At 38.2% G+C, this 18,195-nt stretch overlaps 1 protein-coding gene across 1 annotated transcript in view; it reads left to right on the top strand.

Annotated features, from left to right (window-relative positions):
* The window catches only part of LOC130919456 (desmoglein-2.1-like), a 43,501-nt gene that overhangs the window by 14,928 nt on the left and 10,378 nt on the right, over window positions 1–18,195 (top strand). The window contains exons 5-11 of the mRNA XM_057842193.1: window positions 940–1,100; window positions 1,218–1,352; window positions 3,251–3,436; window positions 9,907–10,385; window positions 12,098–12,240; window positions 13,819–14,040; window positions 17,667–17,909. Coding sequence (XP_057698176.1) covers window positions 940–1,100; window positions 1,218–1,352; window positions 3,251–3,436; window positions 9,907–10,385; window positions 12,098–12,240; window positions 13,819–14,040; window positions 17,667–17,909 — 1,569 coding nt within the window. The remainder of the gene's footprint in view (window positions 1–939; window positions 1,101–1,217; window positions 1,353–3,250; window positions 3,437–9,906; window positions 10,386–12,097; window positions 12,241–13,818; window positions 14,041–17,666; window positions 17,910–18,195) is intronic.

Raw genomic sequence — 18,195 nt, 5'->3', positions numbered from 1 at the left:
CAAAACACATTTTGCCACATACCATAAAAATGCCATATGGCAAAATACATTTTTTACATGGCAAAAAAATGCCACATGGCAAAAGAAAAAAGGCCTCATGCCTAAATACGTTTTGCCGCATGGCAAAATCCATTTTTCTACAGGGCAAAAAAAATGCCACATGGCAGAAAAAAATGCCACTTGGCAAAATCCATTTTTCTACGTGGCAAAAAAAAAAAGCCACACGACAAAACACATTTTGCCACATACCATAAAAATGCCATATGGCAAAATACATTTTCTACATGTAAAAAAAAAATGCCACATGGCAAAAAAAAATGCCTCATGCCTAAATACGTTTTGCCGCATGGCAAAATCCATTTTTCTACAGGGCAAAAAAAATGCCACACGACAAAATACATTTTGCCACAAAAATGCCACATGGCAAAATACATTTTTCTACATGTCAAAAAAAATGCCACATAACAAAAAAAAATGCCTCATGCCTAAATACGTTTTGCCGCATGGCAAAATCCATTTTTCTACAGGGCAAAAAAAATGCCACACGACAAAATACATTTTGCCACAAAAATGCCACATGGCAAAAAAAAATGCCGCATGGCAAAAAATAAAATAGCACGCTCCAAAATACATTTTGCCACATGGCAAAATCCATTTTTCTACATGGCAGAAATAAAAATGCCACATGACAAAATCCATTTTTTTACATGGCAAAAAAAATGCCACATGCCAAAATACATTTTGCCACATACCAGAAAATGGCACATGGAAAAATCCATTTTTCTACATGGCAAAAAAAATGCCACATGCCAAAATACATTTTACCATATGGCGAAAAAAAATGCCACATGGCAATTTTGCCACATACCAAATACCACTTTTCCGTCTCGCTGTCTCTCCCTATTTGGTCACTTTCCATTGATTTTGATTTTATCCTAGCGACACCCGTCATGAAAATCATGGCGACGGACGCCGACGAACCGGGAAATCCTAACTCCCAGATCAAGTACAGCTTAGTGTCTCAGGAGCCGTCGGACGACATGTTCTACATGGAGAACGACGGAACCATCTACGTCAAACGAAGCAACTTGGACAGAGAGGTATTGGCGTGGACGTGGTTCCAAATCTGAGCGCTAGCTCCCAAATCCTCTTTTGGGCTAACTTTGCGTCTCTTCATCCTTCATGAAATGCTAATTCAGTCACTTTTGACCTTTCAGGCAGTTGAACAGTATAAGCTTACGGTGAAAGGTCAAGACCTCAACGGCGCGCCAGGCGGGAATAGCGCCACCGCCACGGTAGTCGTGAAACTACAAGATGTCAATGACAACCCTCCAACACTGGAAAAAAGCCTGGTGTGTAAAAACACATTACATCATTGACTGACATGGACAAACAGATTATTTCCTGAGTAATTAACTAATTGCCTGCTACTAGCAATAAAAGATGTTCAATTAACTTAACCCCTTGAAGCTGGATTTTATGTTTAACACATACAGATAATAAAGCGTTGTACTGTACATGAAAATAAAATTTATTAATATATACATACATAAATGCATGAATAATATATAGTTAAATAATAATAGAAAATGGGAATAAAAATATAGAAAATTCATACAACATAAACATTTTAGAATATACAGGTAACGAAAAAAATTAAAGAAAAATATTTTAGAAAATACAAAAATATATGTTTTTTAAATAAAATTAACTATCTTTAAAAAAGTGCAAATTTTTTAATTAAAAACAATATTTATTTTCTATATTTACCTTTTTAAACATTCATTTTCTATATTTCATTTTATTACTTTTTAAATCTTTTTATGATTCTTTTTTTTAAGCTGGGTGTGTGTACAATATAATGATAGAAAAATAATATTTCATATATATTTAGAGAGAGAAAAATACATTGAAAAATGAAAAAAAAACGGGTTTTAAATTTTAATTAATTAAAAGTTATTATTAAAAGATTTTAAAATTTACCGTTTTAAACATTTCTTTTCTATATTTAATTTTATTACTTTTTAAATCTTTTTATGATTTTTTTAAGCTGGGTGTGTGTACAATATAATGATGGAAAAATAATATTTTATGAAATATGTATATATTTAGAGAGAAAACTACATTGAAAAATGAAAAAAAAAACGGGTTTTAAATTTAATTAAAAGTTATTATTAAAAGATTTTTTAAAAATAATTAAAAAATCAAAAAATAACAATAATCTAAAAAATTGATTAAAATTAAACATTTGAAAATAAAACAAAAAAAGTAAGTAAAAATATTTTAGAAGATACAAAAAAAATTTAAAAAGATTGTAAAACATAAAAAAAAAAAACAATTATTTATTGAATTAAACATTTATTTTCTATACCGTTCTAAACATTTATTTTCTATATTTAATTTTATTACTTTTTAAATCTTTTTATGATTTTTTTTTAAGCTTGGTGTGTGTACAATCTAATGATGGAAAAATAATATTTTATAAAATATGTATATATTTAGAGAGAGAAAGTTAGATTCAATTTTTTTAAAAAAAAGTTTTGAATTTTGATTAATTAAAAAAAATATATAAAAGAATAATAATTTTTTAAAAAGTATTTTTTTTTTCAATTTTCCAATTTTCTCTTGGAAAATTGAATAAATTTTTTTTACTTAACAGATTCAATTAATGATCAATTAATGTAATTTAATACAATATTTATTTTGTATATTTACTTTTGTTAGTGTTTAAAAAAAAAAAGGAATCCATATTTTTATTTTTTTAACTTTTTATGATTTTTATTTTTTAATTTTAGCTGGGTGTGTATATATGTATGTATGCATAGAAATTATTATTACTTCAAAATACAAATGAAAACAAATTAATAAATGAAAGACTATAAAAAAAATAAAAAGTAGTCTATTAATAAAAAATGTATGTTTTTTTATTTTTTTATTTTAGGATTTTCTCATTTTTCACTGAATATATATAGATATATATGTATATATATTTTTTAAATTTATTTATTTATCATTAATCCTATTATGTTCTTCTATATACCTCCGATGCTTCATGAATACCATTTAGGTTGTTAAACTGGTTGGACTTGAGGCGAACGCTCATCTTCCAGTGCCATTGACGGTGCTGGCTGTCCAATTCATTTCGAATGGGACGGTAGCGCCCCCCTCCCAGTCGAAATGAACTGGACGTCTACATTTACATGAATTAAATAACGCCTCATTTCACCTTCATTCCATCATCTCCCGGCAGTACGAAGGAAGCGTGGTGGAAAACACGGAAGGCGTGGAGGTGATGCGGATCAAAGCTCAAGACCTGGACGTGTACGGAACCGACAACTGGCGGAGCGTCTATAAAATCGTCAAAGGCAACGAGGCTAATTACTTCAGCATCAAAACCGACCCCAACACTAACGAGGGCATCCTCATGCTCGATAAGGTAAGAAGCATGAGCACCTCCTGGTGATCGTTATGGGAAGGCGTTCTAAAAAATTCTCACAACACAGGCAATCAAGTGGTTAAACCCCAATTTGTTCTCCCACTTGAAAAGATTAGAGAGGTCTGTAATTGTCAACATGGGTAAACCTAAACCATGAGAGACAGAATGTGAAAAAAAAAAAAAAAAAAAAAAGAAAATCACATTGTTTGATTTTTAAAGAATTTATTTGCAAATCATGGTGGAGAATAAGTATTTGGTCAATACCAAAAGTTCATCTCAATACTTTGTTACATACCCTTTTTTGGCTATAACGGAGGCCAAACGTTTTCTGTAACTCTACACAAGCTTTTCACACACTGTTGCTGGTATTTTGCCCCATTCCTCCATGCAGCTCTCCTCTAGAGCAGTAATGTTTTTGGGGCTGTCATTGGGCAACACGGACTTTCAACTCCCTCCATAGATTTTCTATGGGGTTGAGATCTGGAGACTAGCTAGGCCACTCCAGGACCTTGAAATGCTTCTTACGAAGCCACTGCTTTGTTGCCCTGGCTGTGTGTTTGGGATCATTGTCATTTTGAAAGACCCAGCCACGTCTCATCTTCAATGCCCTTGCTGACGGAAGGAGATTTCAACTCAAAATCTCTCGATACATGGCCCCATTCATTCTTTCCTTTACACAGATCAGTCGTCCTGGTCCCTTTGCAGAAAAAACGCCCCAAACCATGATGTTTCCACCCCCATGCTTCACAGTGGGTATGGTGTTCTTCGGATGCAATTCAGTATTGTTTCTGCTCCAAACACGAGAACCTGTGTTTCTACCAAAAAGTTCTATTTTGGTTTTGTCTGACCATAACACATTCTCCCAGTCGTCTTCTGGATCATCCAAATGCGAACCCCAGACGGGCCTGGACGTGTACTTTCTTCAGCAGGGGGACACGTCTGGCAGTGCAGGATTGGAGTCCCTGGCGGCGGTGCCTTTGTTACTGTGGCCCCAGCTCTCTGTAGGTCATTCACTAGGTCCCCCCCGTGTGGTTCTGGGATTTTTGCTCACTGTTCTTGTTATCATTTTGACACCACGGGGTGAGATCTTGCATGGAGTCCCAGATCGAGGGAGATTATCAGTGGTCTTGTATGTCTTCCATTTTCTAATAATTGCTCCCACAGTTGATTTCTTGACACAGGTCTAAACTTTTGTCTCTGGTGTTCTTCGACAGCTCTTTGGTCTTGGCTAAAGATGTCCCGATCGATCGGGATCCGATCACGTCATTTTCAAAGTATCGGAATCGGCCAAAATATATCGGACATGCCTTTTTAAAATATTTTGTAATTAGATCGTTTTCTAATTGTATTTAACGAAACAGACAAAATGTCATCAAGAGTCTTGAGTTTTGGCTTAAAGTAGGGTTATCAAATTTATTGCGTTAACGGCGGTAATTAATTTTTCATACGCTGCACGACCCACTCACGCATTGTCGCGTTCAATCTATAATGGCGCCGTTTTACCTGTATATAGAGCTAAAAGGCAGCGTAAAATGAGCAGAGTGAATTTAGGCAGCCTTTAGAGCCTTTTTTAATTGGCTTTAATTGGCTAAAGCCTTACAATCCCTCTCTCAACCATTAGAAATATCGTGGAAAGCAATGTGGGGAAGAAAGGTAGTGGTTGATCTTTTTCTTAACACCCAATGTTATTTCCCAACGCAGAGAAGATATATAAATTGGTGCCACTACGCACAGTCATGGTTGCACTTCCTATCATGCATTTGGGCAGAACAGTTAAATGGCTACACTATCATTTACTGAAAGCTCAACAAATACACTAGATGGCAATATTTAGTCACAATATACAAAGTCACATTTATCCTTTAAGAATTACAAGTCTTTCTATCCGTGGATCTCTCTCACAGAAAGAATGTTAATAATGTAAATGCCATCTTGAGGATTTATTGCCATAATAAACAAATACAGTACTTATGTACTGTATGATGAATGTATATATTCGTCCGAGTTTTATTCATTTTTTTTCTGAATGCATTGCCAAAATGTATATGATCGGGAAAAATTATCGGGAATGATTGGAATTGAATCGGGAGCAAAAAAAAAGCAATCGGATCGGGAAATATCGGGAACGGCAGATACTCAAACTAAAACGATCGGGATCGGATCGGGAGCAAAAAAACATAATCGGAACAACCCTAGTGCCAATACTTTTGTACGGCCCATTTTTGGAGTTTTGTGTAAAATGATTGAATTTTTGAGCATTATCTGACAGAATTGCAGGGGTTCCAATACTTTTGGCCAGCAGTGTAGTTCCCCCCTGTTCTTGCAGGTTTCACAAAGAGTTGAGTGCCTTCTCTCCCTATTTTGGTTAAAACTGATAAATGCCAGCCTAAGGATTTGTATTTGAACTGACACATTAATGGTCCTTCGAGCTGGATTGCAATACCCGGATTTTCCAGAGGCAGAGTTGACATCTAGTCAAGTCCGCATCTGGGAGCCTAGGGTTGACGCAAAGCCAAATGACTGAAGGCATCTCAAGGTAGGAAATTCACTCACCCGAATGCATGAGTGATACAGAATAAACCAAAATAAAATGAAACTAAAACAGTCTCATCTTCAATAACAGCAATTCAAATTTGCGTTGACAAGTAGCTGCTGATACAGCAATAACAAACTATTAGCATGAATCAGTTAGCGTCCGCACATCATCAAAAACACACATAAACTCGCCCCAAATATTTGTCCACAATTAAAAGTGCATTAATCGGGTCCGTCGTAACCCGAGGACTACCTACTGCGGCACTTTTAAATCAAGGTACCACTGTATGTTCTCGATTCAATTCCAATCATTCCCGATAGGAATTGAATCGGGAGCAAAAAAAAAGCAATTGGATCGGGAAATATCGGGATTGGCAGATACTCAAACTAAAACGATCGGGATCGGATCGTGAGCAAAAAAACATGATCGGAACAACCCTTGTCTTGGCCATAGTGGAGTTTGGAGTGTGACTGACTTAGGTTTTGGACAGGTGTCTTTTATACCGATAATGAGTTAAAAAAGGTGCTATTAATACAGGTAACGAGTGGAGCCTCGTTAGACCTCATTAGATGAAGTTAGACCTCTTTGACAGCCAGAAATCTTGCTTTTTTGTAGGTGACCAAATACAGTTGTGGTCAAAAGTTTACATACACTTGTGAAGAACATAATGTCATGGCTCTCTTGAGTTTCCAGTTAGTTCTACAACTCTGATTTTTCTCTGATAGAGTGATTGGAACAGATACTTCTTTGTCACCAAAAACATTCATGAAGTTTGGTTCTTTTATGACTTTATTATGGGTGAACAGAAAAAAGTGATCAAATCTGCTGGGTCAAAAATATACATACAGCAGCGCTAATATTTGGTAACATGTCCCTTGGCCATTTTCACTTCAATTAGGCGCTTTTGGTAGCCATCCACAAGCTTCTGGTTGAATCTTTGACCACTCCTCTTGACAGAATTGGTGCAGTTCAGTTAAATTTGATGGCTTTCTGACATGGACTTGTTTCTTCAGCATTGTCCACAAGTTCTCAATGGGGTTTAAGTCAGGCCATTTGAAAACCTTAATTCTAGCCTGATTTAGCCATTCCATGACCACTTTTGATGTGTGTTTGGGGTCATTGTCCTGTTGGAACACCCAACTGCGCCCAAGACCCAATCTTCGGGCTGATGACGTTAGGTTATCTTGAAGAATTTGAAGGTAATCCTCCTTCTTCATTTTCCCATTTACGCTCTGTAAAGCACCAGTTCCATTGGCAGCAAAACAGCCCCACAGCTTAATACTACCACCACCGTGCTTGACGGTAGGCATGGTGTACTTGGGGTTAAAGGCCTCACCTTTTCTCCTCCAAACATATTGCTGGGCATTGTGGCCAAACAGCTCGATTTTTGTTTCGTCTGACAACAGAACTTTCCTCCAGAAGGTTTTATCTTTGTCCACGTGATGAGCAGCAAACTTCAGTCGAGCCTTAAGGTGCCGCTTTTGGAGCAAGGGCTTCCTTCTTGCACGGCAGCCTCTTAGTCCATGGAGATGCAAAACACGCTTGACTGTGGACACTGACACCTGTGTTCCTGCAGCTTCTAATTCTTGGCAGATCTGCTTTTTGGTGATTCTCGGTTGAATCTTCACCCTCCTGACCAATTTTCTCTCAGCAGCAGGTGATAGCTTGCGTTTTCTTCCTGATCGTGGCAGTGACAAAACAGTGCCATGCACTTTATACTCACAAACAATTGTTTGCACTGTTGCTCTTGGGACCTGCAGCTGCTTTGAAATGGCTCCAAGTGACTTTCCTGACTTGTTCAAGTCAATGATTCGCTTTTTCAGATCCATGTACAGTGCCTAGCAAAAGTATTCGGCCCCCTTGAACCTTGCAACCTTTCGCCACATTTCAGGCTTCAAACATAAAGATAAATAATTTTAATTTTTTGTCAAGAATCAACAACAAGTGGGACACAATCGTGAAGTGGAACAAAATTTATTGGATAATTTAAACTTTTTTAACAAATAAAAAACTGAAAAGTGGGGCGTGCAATATTATTCGGCCCCCTTGCGTTAATACTTTGTAGCGCCACCTTTTGCTCCAGTTACAGCTGCAAGTCGCTTGGGGTATGTTTCTATCAGTTTTGCACATGGAGAGACTGACATTCTTGCCCATTCTTCCTTGCAAAACAGCTCGAGCTCAGTGAGGATGGATGGAGAGTGTTTGTGAACAGCAGTCTTCAGCTCTTTCCACAGATTCTTGATTGGATTTAGGTCTGGACTTTGACTTGGCCATTCTAACACCTGGATACGTTTATTTTTTTAACCATTCCATTGTAGATTTGGCTTTATGTTTTGGATCATTGTCCTGTTGGAAGATAAATCTCTGTCCCAGTCTCCGGTCTCGTGCAGATACCAACAGGTTTTCTTCCAGAATGTTCCTGTATTTGGCTGCATCCATCTTCCCGTCAATTTTAACCATCTTCCCTGTCCCTGCTGAAGAAAAGCAGGCCCAAACCATGATGCTGCCACCACCATGTTTGACAGTGGTGATGGTGTGTTCAGGGTGATGAGCTGTGTTGCTTTTACGCCAAACATATCGTTTTGCATTGTGGCCAAAAAGTTCAATTTTGGTTTCATCTGACCAGAGCACCTCTTCCACATGTTTGGTGTGTCTCCCAGGTGGCTTGTGGCAAACTTTAAACGAGACCTTTTATGGATATCTTTGAGAAATGGCTTTCTTCTTGCCACTCTTCCATAAAAGCCAGATTTGTGCAGTGTACGACTGATTGTTGTCCTATGGACAGACTCTCCCACCTCAGCTGTAGATCTCTGCAGTTCATACAGAGTGATCATGGGCCTCTTGGCTGCATCTCTGATCAGTTTTCTCCTTGTTTGAGAAGAAAGTTTGGAAGGACGGCCGGGTCTTGGTAGATTTGCAGTGGTCTGATGCTCCTTCCATTTCAATATGATGGCTTGCACAGTGCTCCTTGAGATGTTTAAAGCTTGGGAAATCTTTTTGTATCCAAATCCGGCTTTAAACTTCTCCACAACAGTATCTCGGATCTGCCTGGTGTGTTCCTTGGTTTTCATAATGCTCTCTGCACTTTAAACAGAACCCTGAGACTATCACAGAGCAGGTGCATTTATACGGAGACTTGATTACACACAGGTGGATTCTATTTATCATCATCGGTCATTTAGGACAACATTGGATCATTCAGAGATCCTCACTGAACTTCTGGAGTGAGTTTGCTGCACTGAAAGTAAAGGGGCCGAATAATATTGCACGCCCCACTTTTCAGTTTTTTATTTGTTAAAAAAGTTTAAATTATCCAATAAATGTTGTTCCACTTCACGATTGTGTCCCACTTGTTGTTGATTCTTGACAAAAAAATTAAATTTCATATCTTTATGTTTGAAGCCTGAAATGTGGCGAAAGGTTGCAAGATTCAAGGGGGCCGAATACTTTTGCAAGGCACTGTATGTATATTTTTGACCCAGCAGATTTGATCACTTTTTCTGTTAACCCATAATAAAGTCATAAAAGAACCAAACTTCATGAATGTTATTGGTGACAAAGTAGTATCTGTTCCAATCACTCTATCGGAGAAAAATCAGAGTTGTAGAAATAACTGGAAACTCAAGAGAGCCATGACATTATGTTCTTCACAAGTGTATGTAAACTTTTGACCACAACTGTACTTATTTTCCACTCTAATTTGGAAATAAATTCTTTAAAAATCAAACAATGTGATTTTCTGTTGTTTTTTTTTTTCCACATTCTGTCTCTCATGGTTGAGGTTTACCCATGTTGACAATTACAGGCCTCTCTAATCTTTTCAAGTAGGAGAACTTGCACAATTGGTGGTTGACTAAATACATATTTACCCCACTGTATAAACCAATGATCGACATCAACAGGTTAAGGTTCCTCAACATGTGCCCTCTTTCAGGCTGTGGATTACGAGGACGTGAAGAACATGGACCTGGGAATCGCAGTTCTCAACTGGAATCCGCCTTTTGATCCGTCCGACCCGTCCACAACTAACATAAATCTTAGTGGTGGAGGAGGAGGCGGCGGTGGTGGAGGAGGTGGAGGTGGAGGAGGAGGAGGAGGTGGAGGTGGAGGTGGAGGAGGAGGCGGTGGAGGAGGTGGAGGTGGAGGCGGAGGAGATGGAGCAGGTGGCTGGTTAAAAGGCTTCAGCAGTGGCATGACGAGTACATCTCAAGGAGTCATGTGGAAAGGCACCACCTACAAAACCTATCCCATCAAGATCAATGTCAAGAACCAGCGTGAAGGTCCGCATTTTGACCCCAAGGTCAAAGTCATCACCATGTCAGAGGGCGGCAGCTCCACCTTCAATATGAACAGCATTATCACTCGCTACGCCGCCTTGGATGGTGACACCGGAAAACCGGCAGAGAACGTCAGGTAAATAGTTGTCAATAACGCAATGGCTGCCGTTGACGGTGCTAGACGTCCAATCGGTTCGAAGCGTACTGCGAACACATGTACAGTGGTATGAAAAAGTATCTGAATTTCTCACATTTCTGCATAAATCACCATCCAATGTGAGTTGATCTTTGTCAAAATCACACAGATGAAAAAACAGTGTCTGCTTTAACTAAAACCACCCAAACATTTATAGGTTTTCATATTTTAATGAGGATAGTATGCAAACAATGACATAAGGTGGTAAAATAAGTAAGTGAACCATCACATTTAATATTTTGTGACTCCACCTTTGGCAGCAATAACTTCAACCAGACGCTTCCTGTAGCTGCAGATTAGTCTGGCACATCGATCAGGACTAATCTTGGCCCATTCTTTTCTACAAAACTGCTGTAGTTCAGTCAGATTCCTGGGATGTCCGACATGAATCACTGTCTTTAGGTTATGCCAAAGTATCTCAATGGGGTTCAAGTCTGGACTTTGACTTGGTCACTCCAAAACGTGTGTTTTGTTCTTCTGAAGTTGATTTACTTCTGTGTTTTGGATCTTTGTCTTGTTGCGGCATCTATCTTCTTTTAAGCTTCAACTGTCTGACAGATGGCCTCAGGTTTTCCTGCAAAACTTTTGAATTCATTCTTCCTTAAATGATTGCAAGTTGTCCAGGCCCTGAGGTAGCAAAACAGCCCCAAATCATGATGCTCCCTCAACCATGCTTCACCATGGGGATGAGGTCTTGATGTTGGTGAGCTGTTCCATTTTTCCTCCACACATGACATTGGGTGTTACTCCCAAACAATTCAACTATGGTCTCATCAGTCCACAAAATATTTTGCCAAAACGTCTGTGGAGTGTCCACGTGTAATTTTGCGGACATAAACGAGCAACAATGTTTTTTTTAGACAGCAGTGGCTTCCTCCCATGCACACCATTCTTGGCCATTGTTTTATATATAGTTGATGTGTGCCTCAGGTTTTCCTGCAAAACTTTTGAATTCATTTTTCCATTAATGATTGCAAGTTGTCCAGGCCCTGAGGCAGCAAAACAGCCCCAAATCATGAAGCTCCCTCCAGAAAGCCCGCAAACAGTTTGCTGAAGACATGTCAACAAAGCACATGAATTACTGGAACCATGTCCTATGATCTGATGAGACGGGCGGGCTTTCTTGTGTGCCATCTTCAGATGAGGCTTCCTCCTGGGGTGACAGCCATGCACACCAATTTGATGTAGATTGCGGCGTATGGTCTGAGCACTAACAAGCTGACCCCCCCCCCCCCCACCTCTTCAATCTCTGCAGCAATGCTGACAGCACTCCTGTAACGTGTCACGTTACATTTTGGAGGGAAAATGACAAGCATTACTCAATTTAGGGATGTACGTAGTTTCTAAGGGGTGTACTCTCTTTTGTTGCCAGGGGTTTGGATATTAATGGCTATATTTTGAGTTATTTTGAGGGGAAAATAAATGAACTCTATTATATAAGCTGCACACAGACTACTTTACATTGTGTCAAAGTGTCATTTTGTCAGTGTTGTCCCATGAAAAGATATACTTAATATCTGCAGAAATGCGAAGGGTGTACTCACTTTTGTCATACACTGTGTATACTCAGTAGCGGCAGCGATTATTTGCTGCCAACCCTCCTGCTTGAAATTGATTGGACCTCTAGTGAAAGAGTTAAAAATTTGTTGTAGGTACATTGAAGGCTCAGATCCTGACAACTGGTTCACCATCGACCCAGAGACGGCCGATATCAGACTGAACAAGATGCCCGACAGGGAGTCCACTTTTTTGGTCAACGGTACCTACTACGCCAAAGTTCTCTGCGTTTCTGAAGGTAAAAAACACACAATTTGCTCCCGAACCTCGTGTCACTTCTATTCCGGTTGTTGCCGGCCATATTGTAGTTTTCGGTTTTCTTCAGAGATCCAACCAGGGTTGCCACCATTAACTCATTGGCGACCATTGACAGGAATAGACGTATATATATATTTTTTTAAATACAATTTTACTTTAATTTTTATTTAATTTTTTTTAAATGTAAAAAAAATAAATACTCAATTTTGAAAAGAGTAAAAATTAGTATGATAAATAAGACACGAAATTGGAAAATCCAAAATTTAAAAATGATATATATATATATATATATATATATATATATATATTTTTTTTTTTGGTCTCATTTTTAAAATTTTGGATTTTCCAATTTCGTGTCTTATTTATCATAGTAATTTATACTCTTCAAAATTGAGTTTTTTTTTTTTTTACATTTAAAAAAAAAAATTAAATAAAAATTAAAGTAAAATTGTTTTTTTTTTTTTAATATAAAAATGTATATGAAATTTTAAAATAAATAAATAAAAATAAATTAAATAATGGTAGAAATAATCAAACAAACAAAAAAAAAAACAATTTGAAAATAGATTTTAAAAAATAAATAAAAAATAGATTTCTCTTCAAAATTGGGGCATTTATAAAGAAATTTATTTAAAAATATTTCTCTTAATTTTATTTATTTATTATTTTTTAATATATTTTCCCCAAAATGTTTTCTTTTAATTTTTCAAAATATATTTTAGTTTAAAAAAACTATTTTTCTTCTTTTTTTTTTTTTCATTTTAAACTTTGGCTTTTCCAATTTCTTGTCATATTTATCATATTAATTATTCTCTATACTGTATTCCAAATTAATACTTTTATTTTATTTTTATTTTTTGATTTTAAAAAAAGTATTTAAAATTTGAAATTAAATAAATAAATAAAAATTATGATGAAAATATTAAATTTGAAATCAATCAATCAATCAATTTGAAAATAAATAAATAAAAATGAAGTAATAATTGACACCCCCCCCCCCCCCCCCCCAATTGAGGCATTTAAAAAGGCACTTGTTTGGATATATTTAAATACATTTATTTATTAATATTTACTATATTTTCTTCAAAAAATTTTCTTTAATTTTAAAAACAATAGTTAAAAATTTTGTTTTTATTTTTTCTCGTCTAAAAATTCTAGATTTTCCAATTTCTTGTCTTATTTATTATACGAATTCTTCTCAAAATTAATACTTTTTTTTTTCAATTTTTTCTTTTTTTTTTTTTACTAAGAAAACGAGGGAAATTAATACAAATTTAAAATTTAATAAGGCTAAACATAAGACGATTTTTAGGTCAAAAATGTCTCAAAATGATTCATCGACTTCTAAATTAGGAGTCAATTTAATAGCTAATCGATTAGTTGTAGCGGCCATTGACGGCACCAGATGTCCAAAACATTTAGACTGGGAGGGGCGAATAAATGTTTGTACATTTGCCCCTCCCAGTCCAATTGGATTGGACCCCTACCGCCGTCGATGGCAGCCAAATGAGTTCACAAAAAGACACTGAATCTTGCTCGTCTACTTCCCCAACAACAGAAAACCCTTCTAGCACTGCTACTGGGACCATCGCTATTCAAGTCGAAGACTTCAACGACCACTGTCCCACCTTGACCAGTACGGTCAAGACGCTGTGCATTCCCGAAGACACCGTCATCGTCAGCGCCGTGGATGAAGACGCCTTCCCCAACGGCGCTCCTTTCCACTTTGAGATCATGCCAGAGGGCACCAAGGGAAAATGGCAGTTGGAGCATCTCAACGGTGAGAGAACGAGATCTTTGTGGACTTTCTGTTTGTGCTGTTAATAATGCTAGACGTCCAATAATAGTTCTTCTGGTATGAATAAAGAGTTTATCACTAATAGACATCCAATCCAGTTGAAGTGGGAGGGTGGCAGCCCTCCCTATTCAAATGAGTTGGTCGTCAATGGCAGACAAAAGGTTCATTTGAGTGCATTTCAGGTCATTTCCTGTTGTTTTTCAGGCATTTCTGGGTCACTTCCTGCTGATTGTGGGGTATTTCCTGTTCATTTTGGGGTATTTTTAAGGTCACTTCCTGTTCAGTAACCCCAGATCAAGTGCAAGTAACCGAAAAGCAACAATAAATGACCTGAAATTTCCTCAATACTTCAAGATCTAGTGTTTAATCATTGGTTGCCCTACCCAAGATGGCCGTCTAGAGTTCCAATCATGTGGCATCCTATCATCTTTCTACTATGAAGTGAAATGAGTTTATTGCTCGTAGATGTCGAATCTATTTGAAGTTGGAGGTTGGCAGTGAGAGAACATTCATTCATCAATTTATAGCAGACTATAGGGTCAGTCCTGGGTCACTTCCTGTTGATTTTTGGGTCACTTCCTGTTGATCATGGGGTACTTTAGGGTCACTTCCTGGTAAGTAACCCCAGATCAAGTGCAAGTAACCGAAAAGCAACAATAAATGACCTGAAATTTCCTCAATACTTCAAGATCTAGTGTTAATCATTGGTTCCCCTACCCAAGATGGCCGTCTAGAGTTCCAATCATGTGGCATCCTATCATCTTTCTACTATGAAGTAAAATAAGTTTATTGCTCGTAGATGTCGAATCTATTTGAAGTGGGATGTAGGCAGTGAGAGAACATTTGTTCATTCATAGCGGACTAGAAGTTCATTTCTGGATCACTTTCTGCTGATTTTGGGTCACTTCCTGTTGATCTTGGGATACTTCAGGGTCACTTCCTGTTCAGTAACCCCAGATCAAGTGCAAGTAACCGAAAAGCAACAATAAATGACCTGAAATTTCCTCAATACTTCAAGATCTAGTGTTTAATCATTGGTTGCCCTACCCAAGATGGCCGTCTAGAGTTCCAATCATGTGGCATCCTATCATCTTTCTACTATGAAGTGAAATGAGTTTATTGCTCGTAGATGTCGAATCTATTTGAAGTTGGAGGTTGGCAGTGAGAGAACATTCATTCATTCATTTATAGCAGACTATAGGTTCAGTCCTGGGTCACTTCCTGTTGATTTTTGGGTCACTTCCTGTTGATCATGGGATACTTTAGGGTCACTTCCTGGTAAGTAACTCCAGATCAAGTGCAAGTAACCGAAAAGCAACAATAAATGACCTGAAATTTCCTCAATACTTCAAGATCTAGTGTTTAATCATTGGTTGCCCTACCCAAGATGGCCGTCTAGAGTTCCAATCATGTGGCATCCTATCATCTTTCTACTATGAAGTGAAATGAGTTTATTGCTCGTAGATGTCGAATCTATTTGAAGTGGGATGTAGGCAGTGAGAGAACATTCATTCATTCATTTATAGCAGACTATAGGTTCAGTCCTGGGTCACTTCCTGTTGATTTTGGGTCACTTCCTGTTGATCTTGGGATACTTCAGGGTCACTTCCTGTTCAGTAACCCCAGATCAAGTGAAAGTACCTGAAAAGCAACAATAAATGAGCTGAAATTTCCTGAATACTTTAAGATCTAGTTTTTAACCATTGGTTGCCCTACCCAAGATGGCTGCCTAGAGGTTCAATCGTGTGGCATCCTATCATCTTTCTACTGTTAAGTGAAATGAGTTTATCACTAGTAGATGCTAGTAGATGTCCAATCCATTTGAAGTGGGAGGTTAATTATTAGGTTAACTATAGGTTAATTTCTGGGTCACTTCCTGTTGATTTTGGGACAGTCCCGGGTCACTTCGTGTTGATTTTGAGGCATTACCGGGTCACTTCCTATTGATTTTGGGACAGTCCCGGGTCACTTCCTGTTGATTTTGAGCCATTCCTCGGTCACTTCCTGTTGATTTTGGAAAAGTCCCAGGTACTTCCTGTTGATTTTGGGACAGTACCGGGTCACTTCCTGTTAATTTTGTGGGTATTTCTGGGTCACTTCCTGTTGATTTTGAGCCATTCCTGGGTCACTTCCTCTTGATTTTGCGAGAGTTCCAAGTCACTTCCTGTTGATTTTGTGGTATTACTGGGTCACTTCCTATTGATTTTGAGGTATTTCTGGGTCGCTTCCTGTTAATTTAGAGGTATTTTTGGGTCACTTCCTGTTGATTTTGGGACAGTCCTGGGTCACTTGTTGTTGATTTTGAGGTATGACTGGGTCACTTCCTGATGATTTTAAGGTATAACCGGGTCATTTCCTGTTGATGTTTAGGTTTTTCTGGGTCACTTCCTGTTGATTTTGAAGTATTTCTGGGTCACTTCCTGATGATTTTAAGGTATAACCGGGTCACTTCCTGTTGATTTTTAGGTTTTTCTGGGTCACATCCTGTTGATTTTGGGACAGTCCCGAGTCACTTCTTGTTAATATTTAGTTTTTTCTGGGTCACTTCCTGTTGATATTGGGACAGTCCTGGGTCACTTCCTGTTAATTTTGAGGTATTTATGGGATGGATCACTTCCTTTTGATTTTGAGGTATATCTGGGTCAGTTCCTGTTGATTTTAAGGCAGGACCGGGTCACTTCCTATTTATTTTGGGACAGTCCTGGGTCACTTTCTCTTGATTTATAGGTTTTTCTGGGTCACTTCCTGTTGATTTTGAGGTATTTCTGGGACACTTCCTGTTGATTTTAAGGCATTACTGTGTCACATCCTATTGATTTTGGGACCGTCCCAGGTCACTTCCTATTGATTTTGGGGGTTTTCTGAGTCACTTCCTGTTGATTTTGGGGTATTTCTCAGTCACTTCCTGTTGATTTTGAGCAGTTTCTGGGTCACTTCCTGTTTATTTTGGGACAGTTCCGGGCCAATTCCTGTTGATTGTTGTTTTGGGGGCATTTACAGGTCACCGCCGTAAATGCCTCAAATTCAACAGGAAGTGACAGAAAAGGAAATGACCTGAATTGCCCCAAATACTTTTCAATCCAACTGCTGGTTGCCCTACCCAAGAAGGGCGCCTAGAGGTCTAATTGTGTAGCTTCTAATCATCCACCCGCTCTTAATTGAAATGAGTATATGACTAGTAGACATCCAACTCATTTATGGCGGGAAGGGTCATTCACTGCCAACGGATTGGACATCTACTCGCAATTACCTCATTTCGCTTCACAGTAGGTGGATGACAAGATGTTACACGATTGGACCTCTAGACAGCCATCTTGGGTAGGGCCAGCAACAATTGAAAACTAGAAATTCAAATTCAACAGGAAGTGACCCAGAAATTACCCAAAATAAACAGCAAATCATAATTATTTTTATTTTTATTAATTAATTTGATCATTTTATTTGTATTTTTTTTATTTTAATTACATAATTATTATTATTAATTTCAAGATCTAACTCCCAACCGCTGGTTGCCCTATATAAGATGGCCGCCTACATGTCCTATTTAGCTCTAATCCAAACAATCAATGGCAGCCAATCAGCTAATGATGAGTCTTGTTTCCGGGCAGATACTGCAGCCATCCTGAGGGCGCAACACTCCTTATATGCCGGTCAACATGAGGTGGAATTATTGGTGAAGGATGAACAGGGGGTGGCGTGCCCAGAACCGCAGAAGCTGACGGTCCAGGTCTGCACCTGTGAAGATGGAGTCATTTGCGGAACCCGAGGCGGAAGAGGTCAACCCGAGAAGAAATCCGAGTTAGGACCGGCAGGAATCGGACTGCTACTACTGGGCCTGCTATTGTTACTGCGTGAGTACACCGGTCCTAGAACTGGAAACTACTGTAGACTAACGAGGAAAAACTTAGCTTTGAGGTCACTTCCTGTTGTTTTGAGGTCACTTCCTGTTGGTATGGGGGCATTCTGGGATCACTTCCTTTTGATTTTGGGTTGTCTTCCCATGATTTTGGAGCATTTCGGGGTCACTTCCTTTTGATTTCCGGGTATTTATAAGTCAATTCCTGTTGGTATCGGGTCACTTCCTGTTGATTTTGGGGACATTCCTGAGTCACTTCCTGTTGGTATCGGGTTACTTCA

Source organism: Corythoichthys intestinalis, chromosome 7 (assembly GCF_030265065.1).
Source record: "Corythoichthys intestinalis isolate RoL2023-P3 chromosome 7, ASM3026506v1, whole genome shotgun sequence".
NCBI classification, from domain to species: Eukaryota; Metazoa; Chordata; class Actinopteri; order Syngnathiformes; family Syngnathidae; genus Corythoichthys; species Corythoichthys intestinalis.
Note: the sequence above shows the minus strand (reverse complement) of the source record. Positions and strands in the feature narration are given on the sequence as shown.